This window comes from Mobula hypostoma, chromosome 25, assembly GCF_963921235.1.
Source record: "Mobula hypostoma chromosome 25, sMobHyp1.1, whole genome shotgun sequence".
In the NCBI taxonomy this organism is placed as follows: Eukaryota; Metazoa; Chordata; class Chondrichthyes; order Myliobatiformes; family Myliobatidae; genus Mobula; species Mobula hypostoma.
Genome location: NC_086121.1, coordinates 46,878,894 through 46,902,722, shown reverse-complemented (window position 1 = coordinate 46,902,722; position 23,829 = coordinate 46,878,894). Strand labels below are relative to the sequence as shown.

General features: G+C 44.0%; 1 protein-coding gene across 1 annotated transcript in view; it reads left to right on the top strand.

Moving 5' to 3' along the window:
- The window catches only part of LOC134337960 (complement C1q subcomponent subunit C-like), a 38,773-nt gene extending 20,222 nt beyond the window's left edge, over nt 1–18,551 (top strand). Inside the window, exon 3 of the mRNA XM_063033404.1 lies at nt 15,614–18,551. Coding sequence (XP_062889474.1) covers nt 15,614–16,203 — 590 coding nt within the window. The 3' untranslated portion in view covers nt 16,204–18,551. The remainder of the gene's footprint in view (nt 1–15,613) is intronic.
- Nucleotides 18,552–23,829: the final 5,278 nt, after the last annotated feature.

Genomic DNA, 23,829 nt, shown 5'->3' with positions numbered 1-23,829 from the left:
GTTCCGCACATAGCCAATCACTCTGATCTTCAAGAGGACCAATTTTATCCCTTACAATCCTTTTGCTCTTAATATACCTGTAAAAGCTCTTTGGATTATCCTTCACTTTGACTGCCAAGGCAACCTCATGTCTTCTTTTAGCCCTCCTGATTTCTTTCTTAAGTATTTTCTTGCACTTCTTATACTCCTCAAGCACCTTAATTACTCCCTGCTTCCTATACATGCCATACAACTCCCTCTTCTTCTTTATCAGAGTTACAATATCCCTTGAGAACCAAGGTTCCTTATTCCTATTCACTTTGCCTTCAATCCTGACAGGAACATACAAATTCTGCACTCTCAAAATTTCTCCATTGAAGGCTTCCCACCTACCGATCACATCCTTGCCAGAGAACAACCTGTCCCAATCCATGCTTTTTAGATCCTTTCTCATTTCTTCAAATTTGGCCGCCTTCCAGTTGAGAACCTCAACCCTAGGACCAGATCTATCCTTGTCCATGATCAAGTTGAAACTAATGGTGTTATGATCACTGGAACCAAAGTGCTCCCCTACACAGACTTCTGTCACTTGTCCTAATTCGTTTCCAAACAGGAGATCCAATATTGCATCCCTTCTAGTTGGTCCCTATATATATATTGACTTAGAAAACTAGACCCCTAACGGTATGGGAGTCCCAATCAATATATGGAAAATTAAAATCCCCTACCCCCACAACTTTGTTTCCTGCAGTTGCCTGCTATCTCTCTGCAGATTTGCTCTTCCAATTCTCGTTGACTATTGGGTGGTCTGTAATACAATCCCACTAATGTGGCAGTACCTTTCCTGTTTCTCAGCTCCACCCATAAGGACTCAGTAGACAAGCCCTGTAATCTATCCTGCCTGAGCACTGCTGTAATATTTTCCCTAACAAGCAATGCTACTCCCCTACCTTTAATTCCTCTGCCTGGATCACATCTGAAACATCGGAACCCTGGAATATTAAACTGCCGGTCCTGCCCCTCCTGTAGCCAAGTTTCACTAATTGCTCTAACGTCATAATTCCACGTGTCAATCCACGCGCTCAACTCATCCGCCTTCCCCGCAATACTCCTAGGATTGAAATATATACACCTCAGAAGATTTTTACCACCACTCACAACCTTTCTGTGCATCAGGAGGCTGAAATGATGAATGCATTTTGGAACAGATAACATTTGGATGTATACTTTATACTTTATTGTCGCCAAACAATTGATACTAGAACGTACAATGGCCCATTGCCTTCCTTGGATTTATCTTCAGGAAGGCCCTTCTAACGTCCTCCTCGGTGACGATGAATCTCGATGCCACCAGGTCCAGTTCATCCGGAGGGAGCGGGATGCTCCTATTCTGTTCAAATCTTGCGTAGAATACGTTAAGTTCGTCAGGAAGAGAAGCGCCACAGTTATTGATATTCCCCAGCCTTTTCTTTGTGCCCAGTAATCTCATTTAGACCCTGCCATAGTCTACTGGCATCCCTCTGGTTTGCCTGGGCTTCCAACTTGGCTCAATATTGCCTCCTGGCACCCTTAATGGCTTTCCGGAGTTCACGCCTGGATTCCATGTAGCGACTGGTATCCCCAGACCTAAAAGCTGCAGCTCTAGCCTTGTAAGCAAATTCACAGCAGTGAGGACTGTTCAACCTTGGGGCAATGTGATGGATTTCCCAGCTATTGATTACAAAAAGACAGGGCTGCAAAAGGCTCTTCTTGATTTTACCAAGAAATTGAGTGTTTCATAATGTCACATGCAAATATACACGGAAGTAGATGCAAAATATTATAGAATTTTCTTTAGTACGGAATACATCGAAGTACACAGGTTTTGAGGCATTTGAAGTTTTAGACTTAAGACGGAGTGCAGCTTTCTTTTTTGTACAAGCCTGAAATTAGAGATACAACTATAATCACAGAACAGATGTTACTTGGCTCATCAAGGCAAATCGAATCACAGAAACGTACAGCATAGAAACAGGCCCTTTCAGTCACATTGCCCATGCTGATTGTGATGCCTGTCCACATTCATTTAATCTGCCCGCACTGGACACTCATCATTTTCTTCTGGGCATACTCAATAAACCCTCCATAGAATAATAACCATAATGGAATTAATGAAAGATCACACCAACGTGGGTGCTGAATCACTGTGTAAAAGACAACAAGCCATACAAATACGAAAAGAAAGAAGTATAACAAAAATATATATGCAATAAAGATCAAGAACGTGAGATAAAGAATCCTTGGAAGTGAGTCCAGAGATTGTGGGAACAGTTCAATATGGAGCAAATGAAGTTGAATGAAGATATCCCCTTTGGTTCAAGAGCCTAATGGTTGAGAGGTAATAAGTGTTCCTGAAACTAGTGGTGTGAGTTCTGAGGTTCCTGTATCTTCTTCCTGATGGCTGCAGTGAGAAGAGAGCATGTCCTGGTGGTGGCAGTCCTTGATAATGAATGCTGCTTTCCTGAGACAATGCTTTGTGTTGATGTGCTCAATGGTGGGGAGGGCTTTACCCATAGTGGACTGTGCCACACCCACCACTTTTTGTAGCATTTTTCATTCAATGGCATTGGTGTTTCCATACCAAGCTGTGATGCAACCAGACAATATATTCTCCACCATACATCTATAGAAGTTTGCCAAAGTTTTAGATGCAATGCCAAATCTATGCAAACTTCCAAGGATGCAGAGGCACTGCCATGCTTTCTTCATAATTGCACTTACGTGTTGGGCCCAGGATAGGTACTCTGAAATAACGATGAGGAATTTGAAGTTGTTGACCCTCTCCACCTCTGATCCTCTGATAAGGACAGGCTCATGGACCTCTGGTTTCCTCCTCCTGATGTCAATAATCATCTCTTTGGTCTTGCTGACATTGAATCAGAAGTTGTTGTTATGGCACCACTCAGCCAGATTTTCAATCTCCCTCATATATGCTGATTCGTAATGTTACGTGCCCCGTAACTGGGTTGCCAAACCAGCAGAAATGGATCACTCAGTTGGAGTCTGGATTACTAGAACTAAAAGTTTTATTAAAGGAACAAGCAACACAGTACTCTAATCAAAAGGATAATAAATGCAACAGTTCAGCAATGATAAACACATATGTACACAGAATTAAGATAACAGGATCAATCAAGCTCTATCGTTGTCTAAGGGTAAATGACCAGTTTCAAAGTGACACAAAGTCCAGTTCAATTTAGTTCAGTTCAGTTCGCAGTAATCGCTGCCGTGGCGATGGACAGTGGGGGGGGGGGAGGAAAGAGAGCAAAACGAATGAATATTCAACACAGCTTCCACACAGACCTTCGCAGTCAGCTTTCGGGTGAGCCCTTTGTGATGTCATCTGAGGTCACCAACCGTGACCCCTCCGTTTCCAGATACGACCGTTTCTCTGCGCTGAACCTGGCACCCAGGCAAGGGTGGACACACACCAGGTTCCCGCCGATCGTGCCTTTCCACCCTGAGCGTCTGAGGCTGATCCCGCGATCAGCCGTCCAAGAGCTTCCCACCGACTTGTGAGAGGTTCACCACTTCCAGGGTCTCGTTACCTCGGGTGTCGTGTGTCTTGCCTTAGCGAACCTGTCCCTTTTTATCCCCCTGCTGGGGTATCGCCTGTCCATCACACTTCAAACAGTTCAGAGTTCAAAGGGGGAGCCAATCTTGACAATACCCAGACTGATGGCTCCTTCATTAACATCTCCAAATGCTGCTTCATTGTGTTCCTTATCTCTCCTTCTCCTGAGGCCAGGTGGCAGACCAACTGCTGATGCCACTGGTGCTAGCCCAGGCCAGCTAACATCTTAATTTATGTGTATTCTCGTCACAGTAACTACCTTTGATTTAACCTATGACAGTTGTATCATCAGCAAACTTGAAAATGGCATTGGAGCTGTGCTTTGCCACACGGTCGTAAGTGTAAAGTGAGTAGAGCAGGGAGCTAAGCACGTAGTCTTGTTGTACACCTATGCTGATGGAGATTATGGAGGAGATGCTGCCAATCTGAACTGGCTGGGGTGTTCAAGCGAGGAAATCAAGAATTCAATTGCAAAAGAAAGCATTGAAGCCAAGGTCTTGAAACTTATTGATAAGTTTTGAAGGAACGTTGGTACAGTATTGAATGCAGAACTGTAGTCGCTAAAGAGCATCCTGATGTATACATCTTTGCTGTGCAGATGTTCCAGGGCTGAGTGAAGAGCCAGTGAGATGGTGTCAGCTGTGGACCTGTAGGCAATTAGTAGCAGATCCAAGTCACTTCTCAGGCAGGAGTTGATATGTTTCATTACTAACCTCACAAAACACTTAATCATTGTGGATGTAAGTGCAACTGGAAGATAAACATTGAGGCAGATTATCATATTCTTCTTAGGCACCAGTATAAATGAAGCCTGTTTGAAGCAGGTGAGTACCTCAGACTGCTGAACCAAGATAGTAAAGACGTCTGTGATTACTGTAGCAAGTTGATCAGCACAGGTCTTTAGCACTGGGCACGCTATCTAGGCAAGATGCTTTTTGTCGATTCACCCGCCTGAGGTTGCTTGCACACCAGTCTCAGAGACTGAAATCACAGGATCATTGGGAGCGGTGGGAGTATGACCATGTTATGATGGTCGAAGCGAGCATAGAGTGCATTGAGCTGCTGTCACCTATGTCATTTCATTTATCTTTATAAGAGGTGTCAGTATTCAAGCTCTGCCACAATTGTTGAGCATCGTTCATTGATTTGTTTAGTTCGAATTTGCCTCTTTAACCATGAGTCAGCTTTGTGGAGTTCATATCTGGAAATTTTGTAACTTTCTTGGTCACCAGACTTGAATGCCTCTGATATGACTCTCAGCAGATTGTAGATCTTACAGTTCATCTGGGGCTTCTGGTTGGGGAAGAGTGAATGATTTTGTGAGGATACACTCACCTACAGCTGTTTTAATAAAGTTTATGACAAACATGGTGTATTCACAGATGAGTCCTTGAACATGACACAGTCCACTGACTTGAAGCAATCCTGAAGCTGTTCCTCTGCCTCCTGTAACCACTTCTTTGTTGTCCTCATCTCTTTAGCCTTTGCCTATATGCAGGTAGAAAGTAGTCAGCCAAGTGATCAGATTTACCGAAATGTGGTCTTGAACAGTGGTCTGCTGCTACAGATTTTATACTGGTGATAATTAGGCAGAGTTTTCTTCAACCAAGCCTGGTGGAAGTCCCCAATTATAATTTGAAATATGTTGGGATGGACTATTTCTCGTTTGCAGACAACATCATGCAGAATCTCAAGTACTTGATTATAGTCAGCTGCTGGTGGTACGTAAACTGTGGATTATGGGGAACTCCGTAGGTACAAAGAACAGTTGGCATTTTACCGTTATGCTTTGAAGGTCGGGGAACATGAGTTCCATAAAACTGCTGCATCAGAACACCACTGAAAGTTTATTATTAAACACACTTCCACTTTTTACCTCCTCCAATTCAGCAGTTTGGTCCATTCTGTGAATTGAGAAGCCTTGGGTCTGATTGCTGTATCTGGTGTGCAAGGAGTTAGCCACATCTCGTTCAAACATAGAACACAACAGTTTCTCATTTCCCTTTCCTTACCATCAGATCCTCAGTTTTGTTCTCCAGCCACTGTACATCCACTAACAAAATGCTGGGAAGAGGCAGGCGGGGGGGGGGGGGGGTGGTCACATCCTTCTGCATTTCAGTCTGGTTTGGAGTACTCCCCACTTCCTCACTTCTGCCCATGGTGATGGATGTACATCTGCTTAAAAGTGTGAGTAGTACTGGAGACAAGCAGTTTGGTGTAGCAGCCTATAGTTCCCAGACTCACACCTGCTACCCTTTCTGAACGAGAGGGCAACATTATCAATCCTCCATGTCATGGTCCCGTCTGGCAATCCCCCACCTTACCATTTGCCTCAAGATTTGGACCTCGATCACCTCATTTAGATTCCAATCATTAACCTTGTTCCCTATTCCTAAGAACTGTTAGTTCTAAGCTTCACATCGTCTCCTGGATAGCGGCTCCCCGCTCGCGGAGGTGCTACGCCTAACGACTCTGCCTCAGCATTTGTGTCCTGCACTTGGGTTCGTCCCCAGCCACGTCCTTGCATCACTCCCGTCTTATGGTACATCACTCAAGGCTAATGAAAATACAAAAATATCAGTCATAGCCCCAGAAATTTCCTCCATTGGATATTGGGGATTTATTCAGTGCTTCATAATTAGATTTATAATGTGCTCCAATATTTCTAACACATCTTCCTTCCTGATACAGATGTGTACCAGAATATCGATGTACCCCTTCCTTAACGCACCATTCTTCACATTCTGGTGAATCCTAATATTAAGAAGCACTTTGAAAGATATATGCATGGGTGCTATTTAAAGGGATATAGGCTGAATGCAAGAGATCGGGACTGGATGAGGAGTACCATGGCTGACATGGATTGGGCCAAATGGTATGAATCCACACTGTACTGCTCCCGGACTCCAATGTCTCGTTCAGTTTCAGTGGCTCCACCCACTCCTTTCTGGTCATTGAGGAGACCTATTTCTCCCGAACTACCTTCCTGCTTCTGATACACAGTACTTTAAAAAACATTTTAGAATTCTCCTTGTTCCTATTTGCCAAGATCATGACACAGGTCCTTCTTACTCTCCTAATTTCATTCTTATCTTTTCTCCTATTGTTACGTACCCCGTAACTGGGTTGCCAAACCAGCAGAAATGGAACGCTCGTTGGAGTCTGGATTACTAGGAACTAATAAAGTTTTATTACAGACATAAGTAAAACAGTACTCTAATCGTAAGGATATCTATATAACAATGATAATACACACATATACACAGAAATAGGGTAATAGGAATCAACCAAGCTCTATCGCAGTGTAGGGGTAAAATGATCAGTCTTAAGTGAAGCAGAGTTCAGTTTAGTGCAGTTCGCAGTAATCGCTGTTGTTGTACCATTGGGGAGAGAGAGAGAGTTGCAACTTGGTTCAGGCAGACCTTTGATGTCTTCTAATCCCTGCTGTGGCCACCGACTGTGACCCCTCTGTTCCGGATACAATTGTTCTTCCGCGGTGAACCCAGCACCCAGGCAAGGGCGGACACACACCGCAGGTTCCCACCGATTGTACCTTTACACCCTGTGAGCCTCTGGTCGGTTCCTGCGAACCAGACCTCCAAACCTCCACCACTTGTGGGGGTACACTGCTCTTTCCAGGGTCTTGTGGTCTCGTGGTGCATCGCGTGCCTTAGCAAACCTGCTCTTTTCATCCCCCTGCTGGGGTATCCCCTGTCCATTAAACTTCAAACAGTTCGGGTTCAAAGCAACTGGTCTGTCAATATTCTGAATTGTGTTTCTTTTCCGTTAATCCCTCTCCTCTCTTATTAGCATTTTGAATGTTTCTCCATTGTCTTTCTTAGCTCTCTCATTAGCATCAATCGTCTGATAGCTTTGCTTGGCGTCACATCCCCACCCTTAAAAGGATTTTTACCGGGGTAAAAATTATGGGCATGAATGCACATTATTAGATACACACTAATATACAGGTAGTCATCAGCTATTCGGCTAATACAGAGAACTTTAAGTTTTAACACCTTGACAGACAGTCAGCAATCACATTGTCCGTTCATTTATATGTTTTATTTTAATATCAAATTCTTGTAAGACCAGGCTCCAACTTAGTAACCGTTTGTTTTTATCCTTCATAGTGGCCAAAAACACAAATGGATTGTGATCAGTGTAAATTATCAGTGGTTTCCATGCCGGACAAATATAAACCTCAAAATGTTGTAATGCTAATATGATTGCCAGTAATTCCTTCTCCACAGTGGAATAATATCTCTGATGGCCATTAAACTTCTTAGAAAAATAAGCCACTGGGTGGTCAATCTCCTCTTTGTCTGACTGTAACAGCACCGCCCCGGCCATTTCGTCGCTAGCATCTGTTGCTAGGGAGAAGGGTTTTGAAAAGTCAGATGCACTCAATACAGGTGGTGACACAGAATCGCCTTCAGACTCTCGAAGGCTTGTTGACAAAGGTCGTCCCACACAAACTTCGCATTCTTCGACAAGAGCTTAGTAAAAGGGAGGGTAATATCCGCAAAGTTTTTGCAAAACTTCCGATAGTACCCCACCATCCCCAAGAACCTTCTCAGGGCTCTCTTGTCCGTCGGGATGGGAACTTCAGAGAGAGCCTGCATCGGTGCCAGCTGCCCCTGTCCTACCACAAATCCCAGATAAGTGACCTTCGTGTGGCCGAATTCACTTTTTGCGAGTTTCACTGTCAGGTTGGCTTCAGACAGCTGTTTAAACAGTTCCTCTACTGCCACAATGTGCTCCTCCCACATGTCACTCCAGACCACTAAATCGTCAATGTACGCTTCTGCGTTCTTTAACCCTTTTATCACTGAATTAATCATCCCTTGGAAGGTCCCTGGGGCGTTTTACATGCCAAAAGGTAAGACTATATATTCATATATATTCATATTTATATATACTCATATAACCCGGATGGAGTGACAAATGCTGAGATTTCTCTAGCCCGGTCGGTTAAAGGAACGCACCAGTACCCTTTTAGCAAATCGATCTTTGTGATGTACTTAGCTCTCCCCACTTTATCGATGCAATCGTCTACCCTTGGGATGGGGTAAGCATCAGTTTTTATGATGGCGTTCACTTTTCTGTAATCTGTACAGAATCGTATGCTCCCATCGACTTTCAGGACAACCACACAGGGAGACGCCCATTCCGATTTGGATGGCCTAATAATATCTGTGGCTAGCATGTGTTCAATTTCTTTCTCCACTAGCTTGCCCTTTTCCAAGTTCATCCTATAGGAATGTTGCTTAATAGGTTCGTCTGAGGTGACAGCAACATCATGTACCGTCCCTTTTCATCACCTCAGGACATCCGGACACACATCAGCATGCCGGTTAATTAGCTTTATCAGCGGCTCGCTCTGTTCGGGGGTTAAGTGAGAGACCTTATCAGCAAAGTTGGCCAAAACAATAGAGTTCTCCAATCTGGTCAGCACCATATTTATCTTTTCAAGATGGGTCTTCCCCTTATCATTTGGCACCCCAGCCTCATTAATTTTCGTGATAACACTAACTAGATCTGCTTTCTGATCGTGGTAAGCTTTTACCATATTGTGCATATAGTATACTAATTGTGTTGACTTACGCCTGTCCGGCGTTTTGATAACATAATTCAAAGAGTCTATCTTTTTAATCACCTTGTACCGACCATGGAATCTCGCCTGGAGAGGGTTGGTTACCATTGGAAACAGGACTAAGACCCGATCGCTCACTTGAAACACTTGTTCGTGGGCACGTCTATCATACCACTGTTTCATTTTAGTTTGGGAGTGTCGTAGATTTTCTTTGACAAGGTCACAGATCCTTTTAAGCCTTTCACGAAATTTTAAAACATAGTCAATTACATTGACTTGTACTGCTGGACTGGACCATTGCTCTTTCAGTAAGGTCAGGGGTCCTCTGGGCCAATGACTGAAGACGAGCTCGAATGGGCTGAACCCCAATGACTCCTGAACCGTGTCCCTTACGGCAAATAGCAGAAGAGGCAAGGCATCATCCCAGTCCCTAGCGTTCTCTTGACAATAAATTTTAATCATGGTCTTTAATGTTGCGTGGAATCTTTCCAACGCCCCTTGGGACTCTGGGTGGTACACGGAGGCCAAAATCTGCTTTGCTCCCATCTCATCCAACATCCGTCAGAATGTGTGAGATGTGAAGACACTCCCCTGATCTGACTGGAGTTCCCTGGGCAGCCCCACCGTACTGAAAAATTTCACAAGCGCCTTTACCACTGCGGGAGCTTTGACGCTGGCCAGGGGCACCGCCTCCGGAAACCTGGTGGCGGCGCACATCATAGTCATCAGATACTCTCGCCCACTCGCAGTTCTGGGCAGGGGACTGACAAAATCCACAATTATTCGGGAAAAAGGTTCCCCGAAAGCGGGTATCGGTCGAAGGGGTGCTTTAGGCAGGACCTGGTTCGGCTTACCTGACATAAATGACATCGCCTACAATATTCAATAATATCCTTCCTCATGTTCGGGCAGTAAAACTCTTTCATAATTCTATTGACTGTTTTCCTCACTCCAAAATGTCCACGGGGGGTATCTTGTGGGCCAGGTTAAAAATCTCGTCCCTATAAATTTTCAGCACTACCACCTGGTGTACCACCCCCCCTCCTCATCTGCGGGCACGGTACTTGGTCTCCACTTCCTCATCAGTACTCCCTCCTTCACACAATAGCCCACTGGTTCCCTTTTTATTTCTGCTTTGGAGAGAGCTGTCTCCATCAAAACCATCAGCTCCCCGTCTCGTTCCTGTACCTTTATAAATCTCTTCCTCGCTAATGAAAAGTCTACCTCAACTCCCCCACTTCCTTCCACTCCACTATCCTCCTTCTTCTCACTTTCTAACCCCTCCTGGTACAAGGCTGGTAAAAACGTCTCAGCTAAATCTACATTCGCTTCGGCAGCCTTTCTGGACATGTGTCGAGTCACTGCGCAAACGGGATAAACCTGTGAGTCCATGGGCGGATCCTCAGTCCTGGCAGGCTTGCTTGACAGCTTTACTGCTGGGTACACATCTCCGCCTGCAAGGTCGTTACCGAGTAAGACCTCCACGTCTTCCATCAGTAATTCGGGCCGGAGACCAAGTCGCTTTCTAGGTGTATCTGGTGCAAAGGTACTGCTTCAGTCTCTTTCCCAGTGCCTTTTATTACACTGACCTCCCCAGTCTCGGTCTCTGAACTAAAGTCTAACACCTTCCTTAAGATCAATGACTGACAAGCCCCAGTGTCTCTCCAGATCCGTACTGGAACTGGGTTTGACCCCTCCTTCACCGACACCAGTCTGCCCGAAATAAATTTCTCGCGCCATTCCTGAACTCTATCAGATCTCTTCTCCCCTAGCGGTTTGTTTGCCGGCTCAATACAGCCAGTCGGAGTCGTCGTTTTACCTTTCCCCATCTCCTTCTTTGGGGCAAAACACCTGGACGCAGTGTGACCAGCTTTCCCACAATTATAGCATACGACCCCAGGAGACTTCCTACCAAACTGCTTCCTGTCTTCCTTATCCTTCTCACTAGTCCCCGGCTTACTCTCTGGCTTTGCCGGCGGACTTTCTACGCCCTCTCGACTACCCTTCTGGTAGCTTTTACTCGGGGTAAACTTTGCTTTGTGTGTTAACGCGTACTCATCCGCTAACTTAGCAGTTGTGGCTAAGGTTTCTGCCTCTTTCTCATCTAGATAGGGCCTCATACCTTCAGAGACACAACCTTTAAATTGTTCAATCAGTATTAGCTGTAGCAGTCTGTCATAATCCCCATTGACCCTTTCGAGGCACACCAATGCTCACAATACATCTGCATCTCACAGGCAAACTCTAAATACGTGCGGCCCCACTGCTTTCTCACATTCCGGAACCTTTGCCGGTATGCCTCTGGGACCAACTCATAAATCCTGAGTATAGCCTCTTTCACCACATCATACCTCTGGGCATCTTCTGCTGACAATGTTGAGTAAACTTGCTGAGCCTTCCCCTTAAGTATGCTCTGAAGCAAAACAGCCCACTTATCCCTCGGCCAGTCCTGACTTGCAGCGACATTTTCAAAATGTAGAAAGTACCGATCAACATCAGCCTCCTCAAATGGGGGAACCAACCTAACCTCCTGGGTCGCCCTGAACCTCCACCTTGGTTTGGCATTTAGCCCCTCTCTAGCGTCATCCTTAACTTCTCCAGTTCAAACTTCCTTTCCTTCTGCTTCTTTCTCTCTTCCCATTCTAACTGCTTGTCTCTCTCTTCTCGTTCCAACTGCTGTACTCTCTCTTCTCGTTTCAACTGCTGTACTCTCTCTTCCCGTTCTAACTGCTTTATTCGGAACTCATGCTTGAGTCTCAATTTTTCCATCTGCAGCTGCACTGCTTCTCCACCAGGTTTGCTTATAGACACCACCTCTAGCTCCCCTTGGGGAAACACACTTTTAGATACATAATGCTCAATGATAGCTCTGTGCATCTCCGCTCTCCTCATTGTCGGCTTCCCCTTAAAAAGATTCAACCGTTTGGCAACAGTCACCAATTCTGATTTCCTGGCATCCTCTTATGCCTCCAAGGCTGGCGCCTTTAGAAATTCCTCAATCTCCATTTCTGCTGTTTGCCCTTTCTTTCTTTCGGGAATTTTAACCCAATCAATTTACCCAGTCCTAAATTTGGTGTTCAAAATCCCGGACGAGATCCCCACTTATGTTACGTACCCTGTAACTGGGTTGCCAAACCAGCAGAAGTGCAACACTCGTTGGAGTCTGGATTACTAGGAACTAATAAAGTTTTATTACAGACATAAGTAAAACAGTACTCTAATTGTAAGGATATCTATATAACAGGTTAGCAATGATAATACACACATATACACAGAAATAGGGTAATAGGAATCAACCAAGCTCTATCGCAGTCTAGGGGTAAAATGATCAGTCTTAAGTGAAGCAGAGTTCAGTTCCGTTTAGTGCAGTTCGCAGTAATCGCTGTTGCTGTACAGTTGGAGAGAGAGAGAGAGAGATGCAATTTGGTTCAGGCAGACCTTTGATGTCTTCTAATCCCCGCTGTGGTCACCAACTGTGACCCCTCCATTCCGGATACGATTGTTCTTCCGCGGTGAACCTGGCACCCAGGCAAGGGCGGACACACATCCCAGGTTCCTACCGATCGTACCTTTACACCCTGTGAGCCTCTGGTCGGTTCCTGTAAACTGGACCTCCAAACTCCCACCACTTAGAACCATAGAAACTACAGCACAGAAACAGGCCTTTTTGGCCCTTCTTGGCTGTGCCGAACCATTTTCTGCCTAGTCCCACTGACTTGTGGGGGTATACTGCTCTTTCCAGGGTCTCGTGGTCGCATGCCTTAGCAAACCATAAGACCATAAGACAAAGGAGCAGAAGTCGGCCATTTGGCCCATCGAGTCTGTTCCGCCATTTTATCATGAGCTGATCCATTCTCCCATTTAGTCCCACTCCCCCGCCTCCTCACCATAACCTTAGATGCCCTAGCTACTCAGATACCTATCAATCTCTGCCTTAAATACACCCAATGACTTGGCCTCCACTGCTGCCCGTGGCAACAAATTCCACAGATTCACCACCCTCTGAATAAAAAAATTTCTTTGCATTTCTGTTCTGAATGGGCGCCCTTCAATCCTTAAGTCATGCCCTCTCATACTAGACTCCCCCATCATGGGAAACAACTTTGCCACATCCACTCTGTCCATGCCTTTCAACATTCAAAATGTTTCTATGAGGTCTCCCCTCATTCTTCTAAACTCCAAGGAATACAGTCCAAGAGCAGACAAATGTTCCTCATGTGTTAACCCTCTCATTCCCGGAATCATTCTAGTGAATCTTCTCTGTACCCTCTCCAACATCAGCACATCCTTTCTTAAATAAGGAGACCAAAACTGCCCACAGTACTCCAAGTGAGGTCTCACCAGTGCCTTATGGAGCCTCAGCATCACATCCCTGCTCCTATACTCTATTCCTCTAGAAATGAATGCCAACATTGCATTCGCCTTCTTCACTACTGACTCAACCTGGAGGTTAACTTTAAAGGTATCCTGTACGAGGACTCCCAGGTTCTGTTGCATCTCTGAACTTTGAATTCTTTCCCCATTTAAATAATAGTCTGTCCGTTTATTTTTTCTGCCAAAGTGCATAACCATACACTTTCCAACATTGTACTTCATTTGCCACTTCTTTGCCCATTCTTCCAATCTATCCAAGTCTCTCTGTTTCCTCAGCACTACCGGCCCCTCCACCTATCTTCGTATCGTCAGCAAACTTAGCCACAAAGCCATCTATTCCATAATCCAAATCGTTGATGTACAATGTCAAAAGAAGCGGCGCCAACACGGACCCCTGTGGAACACCACTGGTAACCGGCAGCCAACCAGAATAGGATCCCTTTATTCCCACACTGTTTCCTGCCAATCATCCAATGCTCTATCCACGTATGTAACTTCCCTGTAATTCCATGGGCTCTTATCTTGTTAAGTAGCCTCATGTGTGGCACCTTGTCAAAGGCCTTCTGAAAATCCGAATATACAACATCCACTGCATCTCCCTTGTCTAGCCTACTGGTAATTTCCTCAAAAAATTGTAATAGGTTTGTCAAGCAGGATTTTCCTTCAAGGAATCCATGCTGAGTTCTGCCTATCTTGTCATATGCCTCCAGGTACTCTGTAACCTCATCCTTGACAATCGACTCCCAACAACTTCCCAACCACCGATGTCAAGCTAACAGGTCTATAATTTCCTTTTTGCTTCCTTGCCCCCTTCTTAAATAGCGGAGTGACATTTGCAATCTTCCAGACCTGCGGAACCTGCTCTTTTTATCCCCCTGCTGGAGTATCCCCTGTCCATCAAACTTGAAACAGTTCAGGTTCAAAGCAACCGGTCTGTCAATATTCTGAATTGTGTTTCTTTTCTGTTGATCCCTCTCTTCTCTCTTATTAGCATTTTGAATGTTTCTCCATTGTCTTTCTTATCTCTCTCATTAGCATCAATCGTCCGATAGCTTTGCTTGGCGTCACATAGACCTATTCCTCCCGAACTACCTTCCTGCTTCTGATATACAGTACTTTAAAAAACATTTTAGAATTCTCCTTATTCCTATCTCCTATCATGACACAGGTCCTTCTTACTCTCCCAATTTCGTTCTTATCTTTTCTCCTATAAACTGTTTTGCAAATTGCTTGATCACAACTCTCTCTAAAGGGTATATACTTCCTTCTTCTCCCTGAAAAAAGGCTTAAACATTCTATATTAAGCAAGATTCCCTGATATTTCTGTCTTTACCTGTCACCCTTACAGAGGCAGGCTGACCTTGACCTTCGCATCTTTGAAATAGCTCCAACTTGCGAGAAGTTGTTTCCTCTCTAGTTGCACTTGTGTACTTCATTGATAAGACTGCTTAAGTGACTTTTGAGACAGGAAGCTAAACCAAAGTATTTCACAAACTTTTGGACTAATTTAAAAAAAATCAACTTAAAACATCTTTGTACTTCGTTTTGGCTGAGTGACATGTTGTAGGCATTTTCCTTAGTGGTTGATTTTATTAGTTTATAACGCTCTGTGCCTTATCTCATGCTGATCCAGACTTCTCCCAAACCACTCTGAAGGGTGGTGGAGTTGTGGGAGAGGGGACTAGGTGTGGTTTTAAAGGCTGCCAAACATGCTCCACCTGCTGCAGGAATCTAATTCTACTCCTCAAAGCTGAGCACTTTACTGTGCTGTGAATACATAAGTATAAAGGAGCAGTAACTCCAGAGCTCGTTGGCCTTGGCCTCCAGTTCAGTTCCATTAAAACTTGCAAAACGTCTGCAGTTCTAACTGGTATGAGTGGTCACAAAGGAAAATGCTTCCATAGTAGTCATCAAGTGTTAATCCCAACACACTGTCTTCTATGCCAGCCTTCTATGTCAGGCTATTTCAATGTTTCTTCATCTAAATACTTTCTATGATAAATAGAGACATTTGTAAAACAATGTTGCTCATCTCTCACTCTTCTTTCCCTCAGGAATGGCCAGTCACATTCTTGGTGAACCAAGAAAGATGGGGCCACCAGGAGACCCAGGATTGCCAGGAGCTCATGGCCCCAGAGGATATGCTGGTCGAATGGGACCAAAGGGTGAACCAGGGCCACCTGGGCCAAAAGGGCAGAAAGGACAATCGGGGAGGGGTAGTGGTCTAGTGGGTGTAGACAGACCGGCTTTCTCTGTCATGAGAACCATTGCTGGTCACCCCCATCCGAATCACCGTGTGATTTTCAACAGAAATATCACTAATGAGGGAGGTTGTTTCCAAACTGATTCTGGGACATTCCTTACTTGTAAAGCAGGCTGGTATTTCTTCACATACAATGTAGTTACTGAAGGGAAGCTTTGCATAAACATTATGAAAAATAACAAAAAGGAAGCTGGATTCTGTGACCTCGCTGCAGAAAGCAATACTGGGGCCAGATATCAGATGAATTCTGGTGGGACTGTGCTGCGGCTGAATATAAATGATCAAGTGTGGCTCCAAACAGTACCAGATTTCAACAACATTTTTGGATCAAGTGATATCAACAGTGTTTTTTCTGGCTTCCTTCTCTTTCCAGATGAATAAATGACCGCAGGTTCGGAAGACATGAACCTTTCATTTAGATAATCTGCTCACATATTTAACTGCTTCAAATCACCAGATACAAAATGAGCCATCAAGTCTAGACTTTTTCTCTTAATATTATTAGGTTATTTTGACAGGGAAAAAGTGAAGCACTAATTAACTGAAGCCAATTATTTTTATCGAGTCAGACATGGGCATGTCTCAAAAAATGAATCACAAAAATAGATTTGCATTTCAGTGAGGGGTTCAAGTCCTGCTGAACAGCCCTAAGCCCATCAAACCCAATGAAGGAATACAGAAGTTAAATCAATCTTTCATTTGTTCCCACAGAAAGGAGGAGCATGCTTCCAAGAATTAGGATTTATCTACTCTACATGCTTCATTTCAGATGAATGAAACTGGTCATTTGCTCACCTACTTCTGTGAATCATCCAGTGCTCAAAGTCACTTATTTTATGCAAGTGACAAGAGGAAGCACATTGGAATATCTTGCGGACAAGCAGAGTATAATATGAACATCTCTGTGTGCAGTTGAACAGGCTCAGTGCTTTCTATTCAAAAGTTTTGGCAAAATGTATAACCACTTCTAGATTATTTTGGATAAGAATATTTCAAAACTGCATTGCCCCTCCAAAGATTTCAAAGCTACATTTAATGTCAGAGAAATGTATACAATATACATCCTGAAATGCTATTTTTTCGCAACCACCCACAAAAACAGAGGAGTGCCCCAAAGAATGAATGACAGTTAAATGTTAGAACCCCAAAGTAACCCCAGCTCCCCTTCCTCCCACGCATAAGGGGCAGCAAGCAACAATCCCCGCCCCCGGCAAAAAAAGCATCAGCACCCACCACCAAGCACTCAAGCGTGAACAAACCAACAGCAAAGACAGACTTGCAGTTAGCCTAAAGGCTACACTGTTCACTGGCATTCGACATACCACAGGCTCTCTCTTTCCCTAATAAGGGAGAAAGAGGTGTCTACTTAGATTTTCTCAATTATATTCAAAATTTTCAACACCCAAATACCTTCATGTAAACAAAGGAGATAGTACACTCTTACACTTCCCTCCAGTTATAGAAGTACTCTCCTCAACCCACCACCCCAACTCTTCCAGCTCTCATAGAGCACAGAAGCAGGCCTTTTGGCCCATCATGTTCATGCTAACACGGACTATTCTTCTGCACTAAACCATTTACCTGAATATGGTTCATACCCTCTCACCCTCCTCTGCTCCAAGGAAAACAAACCTAGCCTCTCCCATCTCTTCCTAGAAATGAAGTGCTTCATCCTGACAAACGTCCTAGTGAATCACTTTTCACCCTCTCCTTAGAGTGTACAAACAGTATTCCTCTGTGGCCTAACAATTGTTTTATAAAGTTGTACTATTCAGTGTATATGTCTCACCTTTATTAGTCCTGACTCTTAATTTACAGCTATAAATGACCCAATCACAGCTTCTAGAGCATGGCTGGGGTTAATATTTTGCTTTTGAAATAAAAATCGATGAGGATGAAAATGAAATGGCTTTATTCAGACTCAATACACCACATGTAATTAAAAGCAAGCAGCACCTTTGAATACATTCTATTGTCTGGAAATGTAAATGGCAAGGGTTCAAAATGTTTCACTGGTCGATATACTCCCCCAAATTCCAAAGTTCTATATTGAATTTTCAAATCAACTTGTAAGTTGTAAGTTTCTGCAGTTAATCCATCCTTTTTATGCACGATAATAGGTAGTGCATGTTCAAATAAATACCAGATTCTTACAAGGAACTTCAGTTGGAAAATTTTATTAATCTGTTGGCTCAAAATTTCAATTGCCACCTGCAGTGTTGGCATTCTGAGAATCCTGGCTATGAATTGATGACACCGAGGAAAGAGGACCGGGTCGAGACAACAGAGATTTATGGAGAAGAGGAGTTCAGTGGGTAATACCGTTCCGGCTGACCGGAAGTGCACTGAGAGCGGTAAGCGTAAAGGAGTTGGGTGCTTACTGTTCTGGCCAACAACGGATGGTGCAATCCGGGGTATATTACGATCAAGGAACGTGTTTGTAGACTGGATATTGAACTTTTTACTGTTGGACTTCGGCCACATTCCACCGTGATACAACACTTGGCGGCATGGGAAGTCGTTCCTGCCTGTGGCCATCGAATGTGCAGCTCCTCCCGTGGAGGGTCAGACACCTTGAGCCAATAGACTGGTCCTGGACTTATTTTCCATCTGGCATAGGTGTTTGATTGTTGGGGTTTTTTGTATTGCTATATTTACGCTTTATTCTTGGTTGGTGCAGCTGTAACGAAACCAAATGTCCCTTGGGATTAATAAAGTATATCTATCTATCTATCTATCAATGAATATGCAGTTCATTCAGGGAGAGTTATACAGCATGGAAGCATGCCCTTCTGCCCAACACGTCCATGCTGACCTCAGTGTCCATCCAAGTTATCCAAGGTATGGCAAGCAATTAAGAAGGCAAACAGTACATTGCCATCATTGCATGAAGATTCGAGTTAAAGAATTCAGATATCTTGTTATAAATATATAAGCCATTGGCAAGAGCTCAACTGAAATACTCAGTACTGGTCTTAGTTTTCCTACATAACAAAGAAGGCACCTGACAGGGAATGCAATGAAGGCTTGATTCTTGGAATGGAGGAGATCAAATATACATTAGGCTGGGCTTTAAATTCCTTGAGATTAGAAGCGCCTTATGGAACTATCAAAACTTCCGTCATCTCTTAATAGCAATAATATTTCTATTAGTTTAATAACAAATTCAGGATGGAAAATGGCTGAACCATTCAGGACAGAGGTGAAGAGAAATGTCTTCACTCAGAGGGTGGTAAATCTTTGAAATTCTCCATCCCAGAAGACCACAGAAGCTCAGATTCTGAGTATATTCAAGGCAAAGATGGGTAGATTTTTGGACATTAAGGAAATCAAAGCTTATAGGATTGTGTTGTACAGAGGATGAAATGTGATCTTATTGAACGTTGAAGTAGGCCTGAGGAAAGGGATAGCCTGCTCCTGAGCTGCAAGATCGCTCATACCACGACAAGAAAAGGAAACCACCAGAGAACATGTTTTTAATGTTGGGCTGGGGTTTGTTTAAAGGTGACATCAGGGGCATTTTATACACAGAAAGTGGAGGATGCCTGGAATGGATTACCAGGGGTAGTAGTGGAACAGAGAAATTTGGTGGAATTTCACAGGCTTAGAGAGAGAACACATGAATATAAAGAGAATGAAGGAATATGGGTGATACAGAGGAGGAAGAACTTTAATATAAATTGGCATTAAGATCAGCATAACAATAAGACCAAAAGACACAGGAACAGAATTAGGCCATTCAGCCCATCAAGTCCATTTCGCCGTTCCATCATGGCTGATCCAGGATCCCACTCACCCCCATACACCCACTCTCTCACCATATCCCTTGATGCCCTGACTAATCAGGAATCTATCAACTTCTGCTTTGAATATACCCATAGACTTGGTCTCCACCACAAGCTGTGGCACAGCATCCCACAGACACACTACGCTTTGGCTAAAAAAATTCCTCCTTAGTTCTGTACTGAAAGGTCACCCCCCCCCAATTTTGAGGGTGTTCCCTCTAGTTCTGGATACCCCCACTATAGGAAACATCCCCTCCACATCCATCTTATCTAATCCTTCCAACATTCGGTAGGTTTCAATGAGATCCCCGCGCATTCTTCTAAATTCCTGTGGGTATAATCCCAAGGCTGCCAAATACTCCTCATATGTTAACCTCCTTATTCCCAGAATAATCCTCATGAACCTCCTCTGGACTCTCTCCAATGACAATACATCCTTTCTGAGATAAGGGCCCAAAACTATTGACAATACTCCAAGTGTGGCCTGACTAAAGCTTCAGCATTATTTCCTTGTTTTTATATTCTATTCCCCTTGAATAAATGCCAACATTGCATTTGCCTTCTTTACCACCAACTCAACCTGTAAATTAACCTTATGGGAGTCTTACACGAGGACTCTTAAGTTCCTTTGCACCTCTGATGTTTGAATTTTCTCCCCATTTAGATTATAGTCGACACTATTGTTCCTTTTACCAAAATTCATTATCGTACATGTCCCAACACTGCATTCCATCTGCCACTTTTTTGCCCATTCTTCCAGTTTGTCCAAGTCCTGTAGCAATAGCATTGCACCACTGACTCCTCCACCTATCTTCGGATCATCCACAAACTTTGCCACAAAGCCACTATCTGAATGACCGGCAGTGGTCACAATAATGACCCTGGAGGAACACCACTAGGCATTGGTAGCCAACCAGAAAAGGCCCCCTTCATTCCCACTCGCTGCCTACAGCCTGTCAGCCATTCCTCTATCCATGCCAGTATATTTCCTGTAACACCATAGGACTTTATCTTGTTAGCAGCCTCATGTGAGGGACCTTATCAACTGCCTTCTGAAAATGAAAGTAAATTACATCCACTGCCTCTCCTTTGTCCACCCTGCTTGTTACTTCCTCGAATAATATTAACAGGTTTGTCAGGCAACATTTCCCTTTACAGAAACCATGTTGACTTTGATTTATTTTATCATTAGTCTCCACGTATACTGAAACCTCATTCTTAATTATGGACTCCAACACTTTCCCAACCACTGAAGTTAGGCTAACTTTCCTATAATTTCCTCTCATTTGTCTGCCTCCCTTTTTAAAGAGTGGAGTAACATTGGCGATTTTTTAAGTTCTCCAGACTATGCCAGAATCAAGTGATTCTTGAAAGATTAGGACCAATGCATCCATTATCTTAAGAAAGAGGATGTGCTGGAGCTTTTGGAAAGCATCAAGTTGGATAAGTTGCCGGGACCGGATGAGATGTACCCCAGGCTACTGTAGGAGGCGAGGGAGGAGATTGCTGAGCCTCCGGCGATAATCTTTGCATCATCAATGGGGATGGGAGAGGTTCTGGAGGGTTGTGGATGCTGTTCTCTTATTCAAGAAAGTGAATAGAGATAGCCCAGGAAATTATAGACCTGTGAGTCTTACTTCAGTGGTTGGTAAGTTGATGGAGAAGATCCTGAGAGGCAGGTTTATGAACATTTGGAGAGGTATAATATGATTAGGAATAGTTAGCATGGCTTTGTCAAGGGCAGGTCATGCCTTACGAGCCTGATTGAATTTTTTGAGGATGTGACTAAACACATTGATGAAGGAAGAGCAGTAGATGTAGTGTATATGGATTTCAGCAAGGCATTTGATAAGGTACCCCATGCAAGGCTTACTGAGAAAGTAAGGAGGCATGGGATCCAAGAAGACATTGCTTTGTGGATCCTGAACTGGCTTTCCCACAGAAGGCAAAGAGTGGTTGTAGACGGGTCATATTCTGCATGGAGGTCAGTGACCAGTAGTGTGCCTTGGGGATCTGTTCTGGGACCCTTACTCTTCGTGATTTTTGTAAATGACCTGGGTGAGGAAGTGCAGGGATGGGTTAGTAAGCTTACTGATGACACAAAGGTTGGGTTTGTTGTGGATAGTGTAGAGGGCTATCAGAGGTTGCAGCGGGACATTGATAGGATGCAAAACTGGACTGAGAAGTGGCAGATGGAGTTCAACCCAGATAAGTGTGAGGTGGCAACACACATCAAAGTTGCTGGTGAACGCAGCAGGCCAGCAGCATCTCTAGGAAGAGGTACAGTCGACGTTTCGGGCCGAGACCCTTCGTCAGGACTAACAGCAACTTTGATGTGTGTTGCTTGAATTTCCAGCATCTGCAGAATTCCTCGTGTTTAAGTGTGAGGTGGTTCATTTTAGTAGGTCAAATATGATGGCAGAATATAGTATTAATGGTAAGACTCTTGGCAGTGTGGAGGATCAGAGGGATCTTGGAGTCCGAGTCCATAGGACGCTCAAAGCGGCTGCGCAGGTTGACTCTGTGGTTAAGAAGGCATACGGTGTATTGGCCTTCATCAATCGTGGAATTGAATTTAGGAGCCGAGAGGTAATGTTGCAGCTATATAGGACCCTGGTCAGACCCCACTTGGAGTACTGTGCTCAGTTCTGGTCGTCTCTCTACAGGAAGGATGTGGAAACCATAGAAAGGGTGCAGAGGAGATTTACAAGGATGTTGCCTGGATTGGGGAGCATGCCTTATGAGAATAGGTGGAGTGAACTTGGCCTTTTCTCCTTGGAGCAACCTAATAGAGGTATAGAAGATGATGAGAGGCATTGATCGTGTGGACAGTCAGCGGCTTTTTCCCAGGGCTGAATGGCTGTCACAAGATGACACAGGTTTAAGGTGCTGGGGAGTAGGTACAGAGGAGATGTCAGGGGTAAGTTTTTTTACACAGAGAGTGGTGAGTGCATGGAATGGGCTGCCGGCGACGGTGGTGGAGGCGGATACAATACAGTCTTTTAAGAGACTTTTGGATAGGTACATGGAGCTTATAAAAACAGGGCTATGAGTAACCATAGTAATCTCTAAGGTAGGGACATGTTCGGCACAACTTTGTGGGCCAAAGGGCCTGTATTGTGCTGTATGTTTTCTATGTTTTTATATCTTCAGCAACCGGGCTCTGGGATGTCATCCATCTGGACAATCTATCCACCTTAAGACCTTTGAGTTTGCCTGACACTTTTACCTTTGTAATAGCAATGACTCTCACTCCTGCTCCCTGACACTAACATCTGGCATACAGCTAGTGTCTTTCACAGTAAAGACTGAAGCAAAGAACTTGTTAAGTTCATCTGCCATTTCTTTGTTCCCCATTACTACCTCACCAGCATCATTTTCCATTGGTCCAATATCAACTCTGACTTCTCTTTTATTCTTTAAATAACTGAAAAAACTTTTAGTATCCTGCTTTATATTATTGGCTAGTTTGCCCTCATATTTCATCTTTTCCCTTCTTATAGCTGCTTTATTTGTCTTTTGTTGAATTTTATAAGCTTCCCAATCATCCTTACAGTAAATCAGTGGAATGCTCTGCCACAGACTGCGGTGGAGGCCAAGTATGTGCACATATTTAAGGCGGAAGTTGATCGTTTCCTGATTGGTCAGGACATCAAAGGATCTGGCGAGAAGGCCAGTGAATGGGGAGGAGTGGGATCAGCCATGATGGAATGGCGGAGCAGATTCGATGAACTGAATGGCCTAATTCTTCCCCTATATCTTATGGTCTTACAGTAAATCCAACTTCCCACTCACCTTTGCTACCTTATACGCCTTTTCCTTGGCTTCTAGGAAGTCCTTAACTTCCCTTGTCAGCCACACTTGCCTAGCCCTGCCATTTGAGAACTTTTTCTCCTGAGGGGCATATCCTGCACCTTGTGAACTATACCCAGAAATTTTAGCTACCCCTGTCCTGCCGTCATGCCCGCCAATATCCTCCTCCAATCCACCTGGGCCAGCTCCTCTCTCATGCCTCTGTAATTGCCTTTATTCCATTGCAGTACTGATATATGTTACTTAATCTTCTCCCTCTCAAATTGCAGTATAAATTCAATCATATTATGATCACTGCCTCCTAAGGGTTCCTTTACATTAAGCTGGCTAATAAAATCTGGGTTATTACATTGTTGATTCAGAAGGGAAAGAGATTCAAAGAGCACTCTTCAACAATACTTCTATAATT